Genomic DNA, 16,120 nt, shown 5'->3' with positions numbered 1-16,120 from the left:
TGTCAAATAACAGACTGGTTGAAAAATATAATTTAAATATATTTTGACTCAACTGGGAAACCATCAAGTTTTTGAGAGGAGTTGGTGGGCTGATGCAGTGTTTGGTGGGATAAATAATTTGAAAGATAGAGAATATGAACATCTTATCTCTATTTTAGGAAATCTATAGGTAAACTGATCACTGCTTGAAGACAACTTTGGAAGTTATTATCAGTAAAGATCACTCATGGAGTCGACTCGTTCTAGCCATATGTCGTATGGTTAACCATAGGTAGATCACAAAGCAAAATAGAAATAGGACTGAATTGCTCCCATACATATCAGAAATCCACACGAGTTTATTCCTCTTGAGCCCAGCTACTATAGGCCAAAGCCCAACTCGTTGAGCAAACCCAACTACTACGAATCAAAGCCCAACTCACTAATCTCATGAAAAAAATTTGATGTAATTTTAGGAGTGGACTTGCACACATATACCACTTAGTTGGGACTTATCCAACCGATGTGGTTTATTTGTCCTTAAGAGTCCTCAAAAAATATAGCCCAAGGTTGTTGAGCTATGATACAATGTATTATACCTGAATCAGGAATTATACATAAGTGTTTAAAGTAAGGGGCATTAAGGATTTAAAATAATGGTCCGGATGAGTGAGATGACAAGTGGTGCCACTGTTTTGGGTCTCACATGTTTGAAATCAATGATGTAAACATAAATCATTACTTTACACACTTACTTTGCGGATGCAGCTATCTAGCACTAGGGGCACGAGCCCTAGTCAATTTTAAAAAATTTGCATTAAGTACACTATAAACCCATGACAAATTGACCCTAAGGCCCCCAATCCACTAATTCTCACTCAATCCACTACCTAACTTTGACCCAACCCAACCCAACCCTCATTTGTCAAGCTCACCTGCCAAGCCCCTCAATAACATTCTCCCATGTCGGCAACAAACAAGTCCCAACAGTCAACCAACAGAGCCTTCCAATCTCTCAATATCATTCTCCAATGTTGACAAATGGTGGCCCATAAGATTCGAAAAGACATTGTTCATAGTTTAGCACATCAAGAATCGATTACATATAGAATCACAACAAAATTCCCCGAGGGACCCCACACTACTTTTGTGTAATTAGTGATTTCAGTTCTTGGATCCGTCACTGTTGATACCTGAATTATCTATCTTACCTGAGAAACTAACAATTATGCTAATTACAATGATCACTCTTGCGAGTCACCCCTTGCATACTCGTCCCCAAAAGCCCTCAGAGGCTCAGATCGCAATAAACTCTTACATGTTACTTTGGGCCTAAAAGAGAGCAGTGTCTCAAAAACTCTTATGTTGGACGAAGCATTGCGGCCCAGATGATTTTGACTCTGCTCTCTATTGGGCCCAACACAAAATCAACAGTAACCCTATATCTCCATGTGACTGTGATGTGATCCAAAGTCCAAACCAGTTCAAGCGCGAGAAAGGTCTGGCAAATGGCAATGGTAGTTGAAGTTTTAATGCCAAAAAGAGGAAAAAAAAGAAGGAAGAAGAAGAAGAGAAATCAAAATTTTTTTTATCCTGATTTTCTCTAACAAAAGTATTTAGGCAAGAACAAAGAAATGACTCTGGATAACATGACCGAGAAGTCTGCTACGTCTGGTGGTGTTCCTCCTGCTGTAACTCTATAGTCTACTCCTGCTCCCTCGTCTTCTCCTTCTGCCGCCGGAGCTCCATTACCTTCCGATGTGAGTTCGAGTGCTGAGTTAGTTCGAACGTCGGGCTCGCAGCCGGACGGTACTCGGGGACGAGCCTGCCCGACTTGTACCTCACACCGCAAGCGTTGCACAGCGTCTTGGGACCCAGAGGTCCCGTCCGCCACTGCGGCGTCTTCTCTGAGGCGCAGTGCGTGCACCTCCGAACGACTTCCTCTGTCGCCGCCTCATTTTTCTGTCTTGATTTCCCGGCAGCTGGAGAATAGGTAGAATTGCTTCGAACTCTTCCAGAAAATGCCGTGTCGGACCGTACCGGTAAGGTTCCGGTAAGCGGAAAATGAGAGAATGAGTCGTCAACAAATTGCGATAGCCATTCGAGCTCCGCCGCGTCACCAGTCTACGAAATTCCCAAAACATAACCAAATTAACCATAAAATCAAGAAGAAGAAAGAAAAAGTTGAAAAACGAAGAATCAGTGACTATAAACAGAACGAATTGAGTGTTCATTGAAGCTTACGGGAACACATAGGTCATCGGTCGTGAAGTCGGTGGAAATGGAAGGGTAGAAAGAGAGGGAGGAGTTTTCATGGTTGAGATAGTGATGGTGAATATCGTCGGATGTTTCGGCGGAGACGTTGGTTGTGGTGGATGCGGAGGAGATGAAGAGGTCGTCATTGGAGAAGTCGAGAAGGTCGTCAATGCGGAAGTGATCTGGTGCTGTCAGTCCGTACATGTCCATTGTTGTAGTTTACGTTATTTGTATATATACAGAGAGAGAATCGATTGTGTGTTTCTCCAAAAAGCTTCAGAGAGAGAGAGGAGGGAAGGGACGGGGAGGTCAGAGGTTATAACGATGGCAGAGGGAGACAGTGGAACGTGCAGGAGATAAGAGAGAGAGAGAGAGTGGAGAGTGAGTGAGAGAGAGTGTTCTTGGATGTATGTAAATCAGTGTATGTATATATTTTCTTTCTGTGTGTGAGAGAGAGGGAGAGAGGAGGAGGAACGGATGGAGGGTTTTATGCGATCATGGACAAATGGCTCTCCACTTGCACTGCCTCCGGCGTCACCATCATCCGCCTCTACATATATATATATATATATATATATATATATATGTATGTATGTATGTATGTATGTAGATGTATCGAATGGTCCCAATCAATGCTCGCAATCAACCTAAACTAACAGTCTAAACAAAATCATTATGTGGCTAATAACTTAATGACATGCATTGGCCGGGGAGTAACGATGACTCTCTCTAGTCTAAACTTCATTACACGGTAGTTGTGTGGTTTCTTTGTATAGAGCTGGATGATATTTTAGTTTTGTTTACAAGCGTGATTAATATTGTGGATGTAAAAAAAACAGACGATCCACACGTCAGTTGTTGAGACTATTGACATAGCGACAAATATTCGTGAATCCTGTAAGAAACAAATGGATGCACCAAACCACCAATAAAGGGTTGGCTAATAAAATAATGTTCACTTTACTGAAATCCAAACCAAGGTTTGTTCTAAGTAGCTAGCAATTGATGAAAACTAAGTGGGGGTGGGGAGATACTGGTTTTAGTGGCTTTCCATTAATAGCCATCCACTTCTTATGTATAATGCATTTATATTTTGTTATCAAAATAAGGTATATTTGCTATTTATCCTAGAAGGGTTGGGACTTGGGTGTCGGTGGAAAGCGAAAACTTATTTAAGACATACTATAAAAGGGATAAGAAAACTAGTACTATTACTTCACATTAATTAATGCAACGCTTTACTATCTACCTGCCCCAGTCAAATGTTTGATTGGGTAACTTTTTTAAAGCTGTTTCGGAAATTTGAAATTATTTTAATGAGAATCCAAAATAAAATTAAAATTGGGGGTGACAAAAAATCGATTCCAGGTCAATTATGGGTCAAACAACATCACGTGTTTATGAAATATTTATATGGCTGGATCTTAATCTGAATTGAATTTCGAACATATTTAATTGATCAAACTAGGATTGGTTTAAATCCGAATAAAGTAAATTGAACAATAACCTAATCCGGATTACGACCCGAACAAGATTTACGTGTTTAGATTCGAATTTAATTTTAAATAGGACAAAAATAAAAATGACCCATCCCTTTTTGGCATTTTCTAAAAAATAAAACGTAAAAAAATTAAAAATAAATATTAATAAAGAAGGCGCGTGAGAGGCAGAGTAAAGCGGGCGGTGTCGGCGCTCGGTGGGATTTACCGGGCAATTGAAAGTACTGACCGTACACAGGTCTCTCTCGCTCTCCCCGTCTCACAAGCGCGGTTGAAGCTTCGTAGATGATTTATCCGACGTGGCATGAACAAAGCTTAGAGATTGCTACGTGTCATTGTGAGAAACCAAACAGGCCCTCATTTTCATGGGCTTCGGCCCATCTAGACTTATTGTTCATTAAGAGGGATGGCCATGGCCCATGGGCATTACATTATTTGCCTACTTGGTCACGAAACAGTGCTTAAATAATAATAATAATAATATTGTGGGAAATTAATATTACTATGTTTTTGGCATTGGTTGGATGGAGAGGCCTGCGTTGAATCACGTGACTGTGGCAGGGGGTGACGATCCCAAGGCAACACGAGGCACGTGCATGGTCATGTGCTCATAAAACCATCACCGACTGTATAAGTCATTACAATGTTAATAATACTACTAAATCCAATATATGTAGATTTAATCTAACAAATTATCTTCAAATTACAACAGTTAATGGGCCGCGTCGGTAGAAATGGTCCATGGGGCCCATCTTCAGTGTGAAGAATGACGATAGTGAGGAAGGACGGGTGGCTAGGACCTGCTGTAAATTTTTTACAGCAGGTCCCGCTGTAATGATTTTAAAGGGATTAAAAAAATTTATTTTATTTTTAAAAAATTATAGATATGTTTTGATCAGGTTTACGAGTGTAATGGTATATTTTTTGTCCTGTACAAAAATCAAATTGAACTAAAAAAGAGATGAAAATTGTGAACCGTTGAATATAAACCCGTAACATTATATGTCTATCTTGTGATGAATTTGATTTTTGTTTGGGATGAAAATTATACCGTTAGATTTGTAAACACGATCAAAATACATTCATAATTTTATTTTATTTTTAAAAAATTTTTAAACACTTCTTATTTATTAAAGTGGGGTATGCTGTAAAAAAAATTACAGCAGACCCCCGACATCCAGGAAGGACCTTTGACACGTGCATGTGACTTGCGATTAGGGACATTAGTTAGGGGTGACAAAAAATCGATTCGAACATATTTAATTAACCAAAGCCGTATTGATTTAAATATGAACAAGTAAGAGTAAATCGAATAATAATTTAATTCGTCGGGTTAACATCCTAACGAATAAATCGGACAAAATTTCTGTATTAAGATCTAAACCCAATTTTAAACCGAATAAAAATTTTATATTTCGACTTCAATTTCAGACATATAACTTATGTTCCCACTTAGTTTAATATGAATTTGACAAATCCGATCATCTTGATAGAATTTTGCCACCACCTCTAACAGCAGTCAGCGGTACAACACTTTCATGCAACACACGAGATCAAACAAATCCCATCTGTCCAAATGTCAATTTTTGATTGCTCAGGGATTTCCTGAATTTTATTTCTTTTCGCCTACCATGGGTCTATCAAATATTAACCACCTTAATCATAACAATTAAAGCAATATTTAAGAGAGGGAAAAAAAAGATCTCGGTTAAGGATGACGCAATATGCAAAAATAACCTCAATAATTCAGTCAGGCCTTTGTTGCAGAGTCACTTTCTTAATCCTTCCTAGTATCTAGCACTACCTGGTATGCCCAAAAAGCTACCACAATTCCAGACTCCTGTTCCCCAATTGACCTCAGCCATTCAGCTCCAAACATCCCTAAACATATCAAAAAACCTACAGGGATATACTAGTTATACAATCAGTCCACAAAAAGCTTCAAACCAACCAGTCTACAATCAGTCTCCATTGTTGAAGAGCACTGCAAGAGGCAGAGAAAACTAGGCAACCCCTGCAATGCTACAACAATGGCAACACTTTCCCGGAACATAACCATGCGAGGAAGGGGAAAACCCAACAAAACAAGCGGTACTTATCACATTAGCCAACCACATTAGTCTTCATTCTGACTTTCATCTTTGACAAGCCTGATCATATCATCAATTCGAAGAATTGTTATGGCTGCTTCTGTGGCAAACTGACAAAAAAAAATTTTAGGAAGTAACATTAGGATGCTGCTTGAAAATAAGACATCACAATTGACTGATACTGCCGTCTACACCACAAACGCTTACCTGTATTATTTTCACTTTGCTCATGGCAGGCTCAATAACTCCAGCTTCTAAATTCTTACGAACAATTCCTTTTGAGAGGTCAAGTCCCATACTACAAACATATTTACAACAAATTCAGACTAGACGAAAGAGCAGGTACAAATTCCTACATTTTCTAGATAAGAAAATCTTGTAGACAAGACACTGCTCAAGTGCTCATAGAGTTGTTGCAGGCAGAGACAACAAATCAAAATACCTTGAAAAGTGCCTTTTATCAGCATTCGTTTGCGCATGGTGATGATAAGACCGTAGTTTTGCAACCAACTCAGTGGAATCTTTAGCAGCATTGACAGCAAGTACCTGGAACCAACGACATGTTAGCATTGTGCCTATAATATTCCACTGAAAGCCACTACATCATGTGCCCAATTTTTCATACTCAACCTTGGGAATTATCAACAAAGACTCTGCAAACTCTGCAATTGCCAACTGCTCTCGGGATCCTAGAGTTGTAGCCAAGTATTCCAAGAACACAGACAGAGCGGCCTCAACTGCACCCCCACCAGCTACTACCTATAATGCCAAAAGCAAAACCCCCACTCAAAAAATTTTAAAAATTACAGAACAATTGCAACCAACAGGCATCAACTTTGGTAGGGTGCTATTTCCATGCTAGAAAATGGCTGTAACTCCTCAAACCTTTAACAGTACTAATTTTTGTGCAAATTAAGACATGAAACTGAAATTGCCGTGCACTCTCAGATTATTCATCATACGTCTGTAGAACAGCAACTATTTTTTCACTTCAAACATTTTTGGAGTTGTTAGAATACTAGAGCACTCAAAATCATTCCACCACGTTTAACATAAAACACATTTTACTTCTAAGCTCTCACACCAGAAACGGATCAATTCATTATTCTTCCATAAGCACGCCAAAAACTGTTATTCTAGTTTCAATTTTTGCAACAAATCTACTTCAAAGGAGGTAGAATCTTAACGACTAATTTGGTACTACCCCTAGGGAAGGTGATAATTAATGCAATAAGTGCTTACACCCCACATATAGGATTAGATGAAAAAATTTTGAATGCTTCGTTGAATATGTGCTCACATGAGAGAAGATATGATAACAAATGAGATTATTAGATGTAAGGTAAGAGTAGCACCAATTAAAAATAAGTTGCGAGAAAATTGCTTAAGATGGTATGGCATAGATAGCAGTGCCGCGGTAAGGAGAATCAAGAGGATTTGTATAGGAGAGTATAGAAAGCAAAGAGGCATACCTAAAAAGACATGACTTGAAGTACTAAGAAAAAATATGGATTCAATGAGTATTGATGAAAATATGATCATAAAGAAATGAATGGTGAAAATACACATAGTGGATTCCCATTTCCCATAGAAGATTAGTTGCGAGAAAACCTTTTGGGATAAAGGCTCGGATGATGATGATGTCTAAAGATGAATGACAAAGACTACATTTGTAAGTTTGTGTATAGCACTATAACTATTAATCAAACTAGGCTTATAACCACAACTGGCCAATCTCTAAGTTTGAGTTAGTGCCACAACTTGAGCTAATAGTTAGGCTTAAGTTCAATTTGTTTCTCTAGTAGAGCAACACAAGATGAGTTTGACCCATTTAAGTGCCAGACCTATTGAAACCAAAGACAATAAATATTACGTAATCAAATAATAATAGAAAAGCGCACATGGAAGATTATTACTCCACAAAAAGGATTGAGAACTTCTGCATAACATTCAATTTCATTCCGCCAAGTATCATCACGTTCTTGCAACTGAACTTCAGATAACTCAATAAATCAAACAACAGCAAGTCTGAACCAATGTAAGGATTTACCATATTAGATTCAAGGGTCCTCTTGACAATTGATAAAGCATCATGGAGTGCTCTGTCCATCTCATCAAGCATAAAGTCATTTGCACCTCTAAGAATCAGAGATACCTAAAGAATAATTAGCATAAAAAACTCAGATTACAAAATGAAGAAATCACCCGAAGCATGGGATCATTCTTTGTTTAGAAATGCAAAATATATCGATTCATTTCACTGATTCCAATTTCCACATATGATGAACTTGAATTAAATTCTAGCAGACAGATAATGCCAAAAGAGAATAAAAATAAAAAAAATGCCTCGTCAGTGAATTACAAAAACAAAGTTTAATAAATATTCCAAGCTTTCAATTCGTATACCAATCAGCATTTAAAGTCACAGAAAGACATGGGGCAGGAAAATCACATACTGCACTAGTTGTTTTTGTCCCTTTAATCATTATCACGTCATCGTCAGCAATGCGTTCCTCCACGACCTCATCAGCATATCCAAGAAGTGATGAATCAAATGTTTCGTCTCCTTCCATGTCAGCAAATGTCGAGACCTCCATTGAGAAAGCACATGATTCATGCAAACATGTCACTCAATTAGTAAGAATTACAATGTTCTGCTAGCGGATTTTAATAAAAAATGCAACAGTTCTGAAAAATAAAATACTACTTCAGCATAGCATTCTATACCATGGTCGCACCAGTCGCTTTGGCAACATGACGCATATCCTCCTTACGAACACGTCTCACAGCAATAGCCCCAGCCTCGACAAAGTACTGGAATATCAACAGTGAAAGCAATTAATAAAAAATTAACCATGATCATGACAAATGCAAATTCAACAATCTAACAGATACTTTGTCATCCTGAAGCCAATGTAACAACATATAACCTTCACACTGGACCATAATATATTAAAACAAGTAAAAAAAATTGAAATGAACTTCTCTAGAACATTACAGGATTTCCTTAGTAGACATACGTCACCAGAAGGGGAAAAGGCTAACCTAATGTAGATCAACGAGTACAATAATTGTAACTAGAGAAATCTGTCAACCATAGTCACTATTAACACACTCAAACACATTAAAAATCTCTAGCATAAGATTACTTAATAAAGCCAAAATTCCCATCTGATAGAAGATTATAGGAAAACATATTTAACAGGAAATAGCACCAGGAAACTTCCTCATTATTTCAAGATGCAAAAAAACTCTGTTTGGGGAGACACAGTGTACTTAAATCAATTGAATACAATATCCATGTGAAAAGCATAACCGTCGCAGAAGCTGTATACTAGATTGGGATATAGACAGGTTAGGACAGTAGCATTGCAGAGAAGGCTTATACGATGATGTAATCCAACCCAATGCCACCAAATAAAAACTATTCATACAATAGAAATGGTGATATGGAAGAGTAAATCACAAGCAGAGAAGCTTACCTTGAGAGCCATGTCATCAATTCCTTTTGTTGTGAGAACAACATTAGCTCCAGCCATCAATAGTTTTTCTATACGTTCTTTTGTCATATCAAATTCTCTGGAGGACATTGGCATCATCAGTTCCGGTCATCACACACAACCAGAAAAACAGAGAGAAAACCAACTATTATATACTTTTGGCATCCAAGAAAATTTGCTGTCTAGGAAAACATCGGACTTCTAATATGAATCTAATAATTTAGGAATTTGAGGTTAACAGTAACCTTTGGTGAATTTTCTCGAGCTCCCTGGGATCTGAGACTAAGACTTGAACACCCAATTGCATTTTTGTCCTCTGAAGATTAAAGTCAAGACATGCAATCTTTGCAGGGGCAACTCTCATAGGCATTCCTTGGGCAGCACGACCAGTATTTAAAGCATATCCATTCAACAAATAACTATCTCTAGCACTTTTTCCATGAGCCTTCAAAATATTAATTCCCTGTGACAAGCACACACACAATTACAATTTCCATTAAAGTTGCATAGACCATATCAATCTAACTGTTCGTGAGCCATTTATAAGTCCAGAACACAGGCAAGCTCAATATAAGCTTTTGTCACGACTTTTTCATGTGCAATATACTGAACAGTACACAACCTTGATCGGGTATTTGACTTCCCCACGTGCATTGGTCATCTTCACTGCTTGTACTGCATCAACAACCTAGAAAGATAAAGTTCACATGAATGAGTCACATGCAAAAGCATGGCTGTTTTGTTTACTTTAGAGCAGATAATAATATGTTAACAACCTCCATTAATTCCTGTATCCTTGAAGCAAGAAAAACACAACGCAAATACTACACTGCAATTTTGCCAATTAACAATTAACTATTCTTCAATCATGCATGTTCGATCTAGTAACAGAGCATTGACATCCCTAGAAGATGAGAAACTTGAATACTACGGAAAAAATATCAGCAATTCTGCCATTCAATTTCAAGGGGAAAAAAGAACATGATACTCCAAAAGGCCACCAGGTTATTACCTGGTAACATAATATGCCTTATAAAAAATATTATAATGATAGGATTCAAAAACTGATTAATTTCTGGTACTTTCACACTAGCAATTGAAGTGAACAAAAACTTCTACCTATTTCATTGATCCTACTTCTTGTTGCCGGTGTTATTGGAATTAAAAAACTGCTAGTCTCTTTCCTTGAAAGATAAAAAGCTTTAATGAGCACCAAGAGGTTGCCATCTTTTTACAAAAGCTATAAACTGCCAAACCATAAGTGCAGCTACTTGACCAAATTTGTGCAACTTCATAAGTAAAAAATGAGTACTTGATGACAGAAAAAAAAAAAAAAAAAAAGAGAGAGTACAGCGGTAGCAGGATTACAAATGTAAGCTGTGATAAGCATACCAGATTCGCAAAGAAGTCACTGTCGCCAGCAATCAACTTTGAGGACATACTTGTCTTGGCACAGTTTATTAGAGAATCTTTTCCAAGCTTTTCCACCTAGAAAATTGTGAGGCAAAATAAAATTTAATCACTAGTGCCAAAAATTTTGGATATATCAGCCATGAAGTTCATAAATAACAGAAACAGAAGACAACACACTCAAAACATTGGTTCAGTTTGTTCATATTCCTAAACATAATCAGATCAAAATATTTCCAGGAACTACGGTCAGAGAAGTACATACTTTCTACCATAGAGCAAGGCAGAGAGTCTCACCTTCACTGCCAGTTTTTCCTCTATGTATTTGCATGCTTCCCTCATGGCAAGCTGTCCATAGCAAGAACAAAATACAAATGAACACGCCAATCAGACCAGGAAATTAGAAGTTAAAACTAGAATCAGTTCTGCACATGTAGATAAACACGCCAATGATTGAGATAAAGGGAGAAGACTGAACTACTCACTCTGTATCCACTGATTATTGATGTTGGGTGAATCTTGTTCCTCACCAAATCATTAGCTCTCTGCAAGAATTATGAATCAGTCACATATTTATCAGTCCTAAAACCAGATAATGAGATTAAATGATTTTGACTGCTGGAAACATGTTAGTTCCAGTCACCTTATTACCTTAAGCAATTCAGCCGCTACAATGACCACAGAAGTTGTACCATCTCCAACTTCTCGGTCTTGAAGCTCAGCCAACTCCACAAGTACCTGTAAAAACCAGCTTATCAATTCAAACAAGTACGACAAAGTGGAAAAGGGTTTAAAAAGATAGAACATAATATCACATCTTGGCACAAAATTAAGAAATGGCAATTTGTATACCTTAGCAGCCGGATGCTCAACTTCCAACATCTTAAGAACTGTTGCACCATCGTTGGTGATTGTCACGTCACCAATATCATCGACAAGCATCTAAGACAATAAACCAACAGATGACGTTAAACAAAAGAAACCAAGGTCCACAATTTCAGACAAAATACTCATCACCGTTGTTGTCACAAATTTTATTGAGATACTTTGCCAACGGACATTTCATTCAAAGCGATCACATCGTGCACCCATGAAAAAGGGTATTTCTACTGACAGAAACCATATGCATTAAACTTTACACGCATTTATTTCTTTCTCATTCATCATTTATTCTCCCCTTCACACTAATGACAGTTTATCATATTTGATTTTCGCAATTTTGTAGGCGCAGAAAAACCTGACTGTCAAAAATTAAGTTACCCGACATTCCATAAATTGAGATGAAACAGAAGCATCATTCTTCCACAAGTAGACAACAATAAGTTAATTATGAGGGCCTCCACAAGAACAGCTAAAATAGCGAAAGTAGCAGAACAAAACAAACAGGGAACCGAGAATCACATCTCCTTCAATATGCATCATAAAGTTATGTTGTCAACGAATGCACAAAAAAGAAGTAAGGGAGACGACCTTGTCGAGCCCAACCGGACCAAGTGAGGACTTCACAATGTTGGCGACTGCTTGACATGCCATCACTGTTAACTCGCACAACGCATTTCAATTTTCAACCCAAAATCAGTTGATTATACACAACGTAAACTAGATATAGATAGTTCTCATAAGAAAAAGAATCATATAAGCGCGCACACATATTTATATCGCGAAGCGGTAGAGTACCATTTTGAGTGCGGACATCCTGGCCGGACTGTCGGTCTCCTTGAATATCGAGAGTTTGCGATGAGATCGCCATTCTATTAACGGAGACGGAAGGGAGACGGAGAAGAGGTAAACCCTAAACAAGATCTACAAGTAACGAGTGAGTTCGTGCTCTCGAATGTTCAAACAGAAACCTCGGTGAGACGAGAATCTGCGGTTCTTCAGACTTCAGAGAGTGAGGGTTTTCTATAAAAAATATAAATAAAAAAAAAAAGTAGAAGGGTTTAAGTTATACGACATCGTATAATAATCGAATGTTTTCTATATATATCAATATATGTGACCTACTTTCTTCTCCATTGACGAGGGGAAGGAATATATCCTGTGTTCTGGAATCTAGTATGTTCAATTTAGTATAGCGCTCATTTAACATGTTAATTAATTGAAAATTGTACTTTTTTATGGCATTAGAAGTTTTGCTTGATGCGCAAATTCGTAAGTGTACGAATCGCTCAAATAATTAATATAATAAAAATAAAGTATCGATTTCACGAGGATTATTCACCAATTGAGTATTGAGAAATTATTTAAACAAAATCGAAAGTGATTGTTTTGTGAAAAATTAAATTAAACTAAACTAAAGTATGATAATAAAAACACAACAATAATGATTTAATCAAATTATGAAATATTAAGGCATACGATTCACTTAACCAATCCAATTAGAATATCAAAATCATGCTATCAAATCATTATTAATCCTCATCGAAAGTGAAATACCCTAACCTATTAAACACCATCTTTGGAGTAGAATTGAAATTACTCAACACATGATATAATTCATTATATCTCTATGTGAATTTAAAGCATGAGAGCACATTAAGTTCTATGATATTTCATAACAAAACTGCACAAATGACATTGGCACAACTAAGTCATTCATTCAATTCATGGTTTACATGACAAAATCAAGTAACATGTATTCTCTCTTAATTCAACATGCACCAAAATTTCAATCAAATGGTGATCAAGTACTTGAAAACATTAAGCACTATGATGCAAACTCAATAGGATTTGATAATCAATTCAATAACATAAATAAAAAATCCGAATCATCATGGTTAGACTCCATTGTAGCCTTAACAAAAATATTGGTCCATGACACCGCTCAGTTCGAGCACCCGCTCAAGCGGTATACATCTGCATTGTAATGAGCACATTAGCTCGAGCAGTTAAACTCTACATTGTCAGTTGCTCTTCAATTGAACATCTTCCTGATCTAAAGTGCCCAAATATCAACAGTTTTTCCAAAATAGCTATACAATACAATGATCTGCAAAACAATAAATAGGGAGTATGAAATATACCAATTTCCATACAAAACTTAGCAGTGCATAAAACACATAGACATTTCGTACTATCCGGCCCACTCGACTCACATACTACAACATCACTGTCTCTTTCTTGTCTTGGACTACCAAGTAGTTCAACTATCGTATCATGATTCATGAAGTTTGAGTGAATTATTTTCATGGGAATAAAGGGATGGCGGCAACAATTTAGATTTTCTAAGATTTGATGTAACCTAGTGCTCTTTCTGTTAACGTTCTTTATTTTCTGTCTCATGTCTATTATACTTCGCTTTATGGGTTGCACTCACTTGGTGCCCGTTGAAATGCATCCTAAGATACAAGGATTTGATCCTCTAAATATCTTTACCCTGTTAAAAATTCAAGGTACGTAATATAGGTTTCTTTATCCTTGTTAAACTCCAATTCAAAGTTTGATATGATGATACATAGATCAATGAGAGTACTCTAAAAGATTTTGCTAATGATTTAAGTGAACACCTATGAGATTTTAGCATTATTTGATCTAATCTCCGACGGATCATGGATTAAGATTTTGCTTAGTTATTTTAATGAACGCGAACATTTTTTGTATCTCGCATCTTCCCCACCACCCAACAAGAAAATTAAGGGTTGGCTCATATTAAAAGAATTTACTTTACACCTAAAAGCTCTAGCAAAGTGCATGTTGTGCATCCGAGGTATGGTATAGTATTACTAATGTGAGTTGGTTATTTTTTTAGTATGTGGTATAATCATATTTTGAGTATTCGAGTAGCTTTCTATAAAATGGAAAACCCTAGTAGCAATTGTATACTACTGGAATTTTCATATTGAAAATAGTAGTATTCTCTGTGGACGTAGCCACGTAGGTACTCTTCCTGACCCACGTAAATCCTGTGTGTTTTCTTCATTTTCAAAAGAAAAGGAAGATCCAAGATGATGTAAGCAATATACCCGCATGAAGATTAAGTGCCTAATCGTGCCATGATTACAGAGTTTAAGTGGGCGTGCAAGGATCAGGTCCAATGGCTTTTGGATATTCAGCGTTGTGCTATCTTCGATTATTGATAATCTATTATTTGTTTCATTGCACCTTTGACTAACGCCATTACTTCATATATTTTTCTTGCATGCTTTACGGCCAGCTTCTTTCTGTTTTTTTTTTTTTTCCTTCACTAAATCTTGAATTTCTCTGAGTTATTTTTCACCAGTTTGCTGGTTGATCAATAAGTTAAACAACGTTGTACTGGTACAGAAGGAGGTGGTCTGCAAATAAAAACTGGAATCAAACACTGATGGATTGTGATTAAACCTGTTTGTAGGTTGCGGCAAAGTTGGTGTACGAAGAATCCGGGCCGGACCCTCTCTTTCACTAGCTAAAATCTAATGTACATGGGCCCAACGGGAATCGTTTGAGAGTTGAAACAATCTCCCACATTGGTAAAGAAAAGAACGAACAATTAGTAGATGAAAATTCTCACAATCTAATACAATCTAACATAATATGAGCGATTTTTCGGGCTTAAGCAAGAACGTTGGGGTTAGAGGAGCAAATCCCTTAACTCTTTGTCTAGCAAACAATATCATACTGTTGTTGAATTTACGAGTTATACTGAATCTATTCAGAGTTCAAAAAAATTAATCAAAAGTCATAAACACCTTCATCACAATCCTGATGGTTTGAAATATGCTGGACCCGCTGTCTATCAACTTTTATCATCAGTCCCCAGTTTCCATGACTACCCGGGTCCCATAACCCGGTGGTGGAGGTTGGTACCAAAGGTGTTGCCGTACGAAAACAAATTTCATAAATGCATGGGCAAAAGGTCCTGGCTGTTGGACTAGTGGGCCCAACTGCTTTAGGGATATTACGTGGGGCCTGTTGTTTCTCAGCCTTATATTAATGGGCCCATGTTGGACAAGTGGCATGTTCTGACTGATAGAAATGTGATATCAAAATCTCAAACCTGTTGAATTACGTTGCGATGTATGTCGGCTTTGAAACATGCATTCAGGGGTTAAGGGGTCGCATAGTAGAAATCACTCTATTTTTTTTAACAATTTTAATTACATGTCTGTCTATCAATCAATGTGAGATCCAGAAGATTTTTTAAATATGATAAATAGACTAGACATCTGGGATCAAAACTGTAATTTTTTTATAAGCGATTAGAACTACAATTACTATTAACATATATAAATAATTTTATTTCCTAATCATGTACAACGCGTTTTCTTAGAGGATAACATCCCATAGTAACTTCACGATTAAGCGTGCTGTGCGAGAACAGATAATCTCATGGGAAAGTAAAGTCGTGCAGGCCTGATGTATCCACGAGAACCGACAACTCAAAGTGAATAATATTGTTGATGTGTAT

At 37.2% G+C, this 16,120-nt stretch overlaps 2 protein-coding genes across 3 annotated transcripts; both read right to left on the bottom strand.

The window, feature by feature from the left end:
- Window positions 1-1,657: 1,657 nt before the first annotated feature.
- LOC119984866 (GATA transcription factor 4-like) lies at window positions 1,658-2,712 on the bottom strand. The gene is made up of 2 exons (XM_038829005.1): window positions 2,224-2,712; window positions 1,658-2,103 (listed from the first exon to the last, which is right to left on the bottom strand). Exons 1-2 carry the CDS (start codon window positions 2,443-2,445, stop codon window positions 1,684-1,686), a joined length of 642 nt encoding a protein of 213 aa, XP_038684933.1. The 5' UTR covers window positions 2,446-2,712; the 3' UTR covers window positions 1,658-1,683.
- A 2,728-nt stretch (window positions 2,713-5,440) lies between these two features.
- On the bottom strand, window positions 5,441-12,604 carry LOC119983574 (T-complex protein 1 subunit alpha-like). Of its 2 annotated transcripts, XM_038827246.1 has the most exons (17): window positions 12,412-12,484; window positions 12,205-12,269; window positions 11,587-11,676; window positions 11,386-11,472; window positions 11,220-11,279; window positions 11,032-11,082; window positions 10,717-10,812; window positions 9,947-10,012; window positions 9,570-9,787; window positions 9,307-9,403; window positions 8,552-8,638; window positions 8,281-8,415; window positions 7,875-7,979; window positions 6,455-6,583; window positions 6,267-6,370; window positions 6,032-6,122; window positions 5,441-5,934 (listed from the first exon to the last, which is right to left on the bottom strand). In XM_038827246.1, the coding sequence occupies exons 1-17, from the start codon at window positions 12,482-12,484 to the stop codon at window positions 5,851-5,853; spliced, it is 1,638 nt and encodes a 545-aa protein (XP_038683174.1). In that variant the 3' UTR covers window positions 5,441-5,850. The 2 variants fall into 2 exon arrangements, with proteins under 2 accessions (XP_038683174.1, XP_038683175.1); XM_038827247.1 differs by lacking the exon at window positions 12,205-12,269 and having other exon boundaries at window positions 12,412-12,604.
- Between the last annotated feature and the right edge of the window lie 3,516 nt (window positions 12,605-16,120).

This window comes from Tripterygium wilfordii, chromosome 18 (assembly GCF_013401445.1).
Source record: "Tripterygium wilfordii isolate XIE 37 chromosome 18, ASM1340144v1, whole genome shotgun sequence".
Taxonomy (NCBI): Eukaryota; Viridiplantae; Streptophyta; class Magnoliopsida; order Celastrales; family Celastraceae; genus Tripterygium; species Tripterygium wilfordii.
The sequence above is the reverse complement of the archived record's forward strand: the minus strand, read 5'-3'. Positions and strand labels throughout refer to the sequence as shown.

Bases quoted from the DNA above. Each gene is read 5' to 3' on its own strand.
- LOC119984866 (XM_038829005.1), bottom strand. From the start codon at position 2,445: ATGGACATGTACGGACTGACAGCACCAGATCACTTCCGCATTGACGAC. The intron at 2,104-2,223 runs GTAAGCTTCAAT...GGAATTTCGTAG, and splicing joins CCGATGACCTATGTGTTCCC to ACTGGTGACGCGGCGGAGCT.
- LOC119983574 (XM_038827246.1), bottom strand. From the start codon at position 12,484: ATGGCGATCTCATCGCAAACTCTCGATATTCAAGGAGACCGACAGTCC. The intron at 11,473-11,586 runs GTATACAAATTG...TGGTTTTTACAG, and splicing joins TTGAGCATCCGGCTGCTAAG to GTACTTGTGGAGTTGGCTGA. The intron at 8,639-9,306 runs GTAAGCTTCTCT...TTGATATTCCAG, and splicing joins TTGATGACATGGCTCTCAAG to TACTTTGTCGAGGCTGGGGC.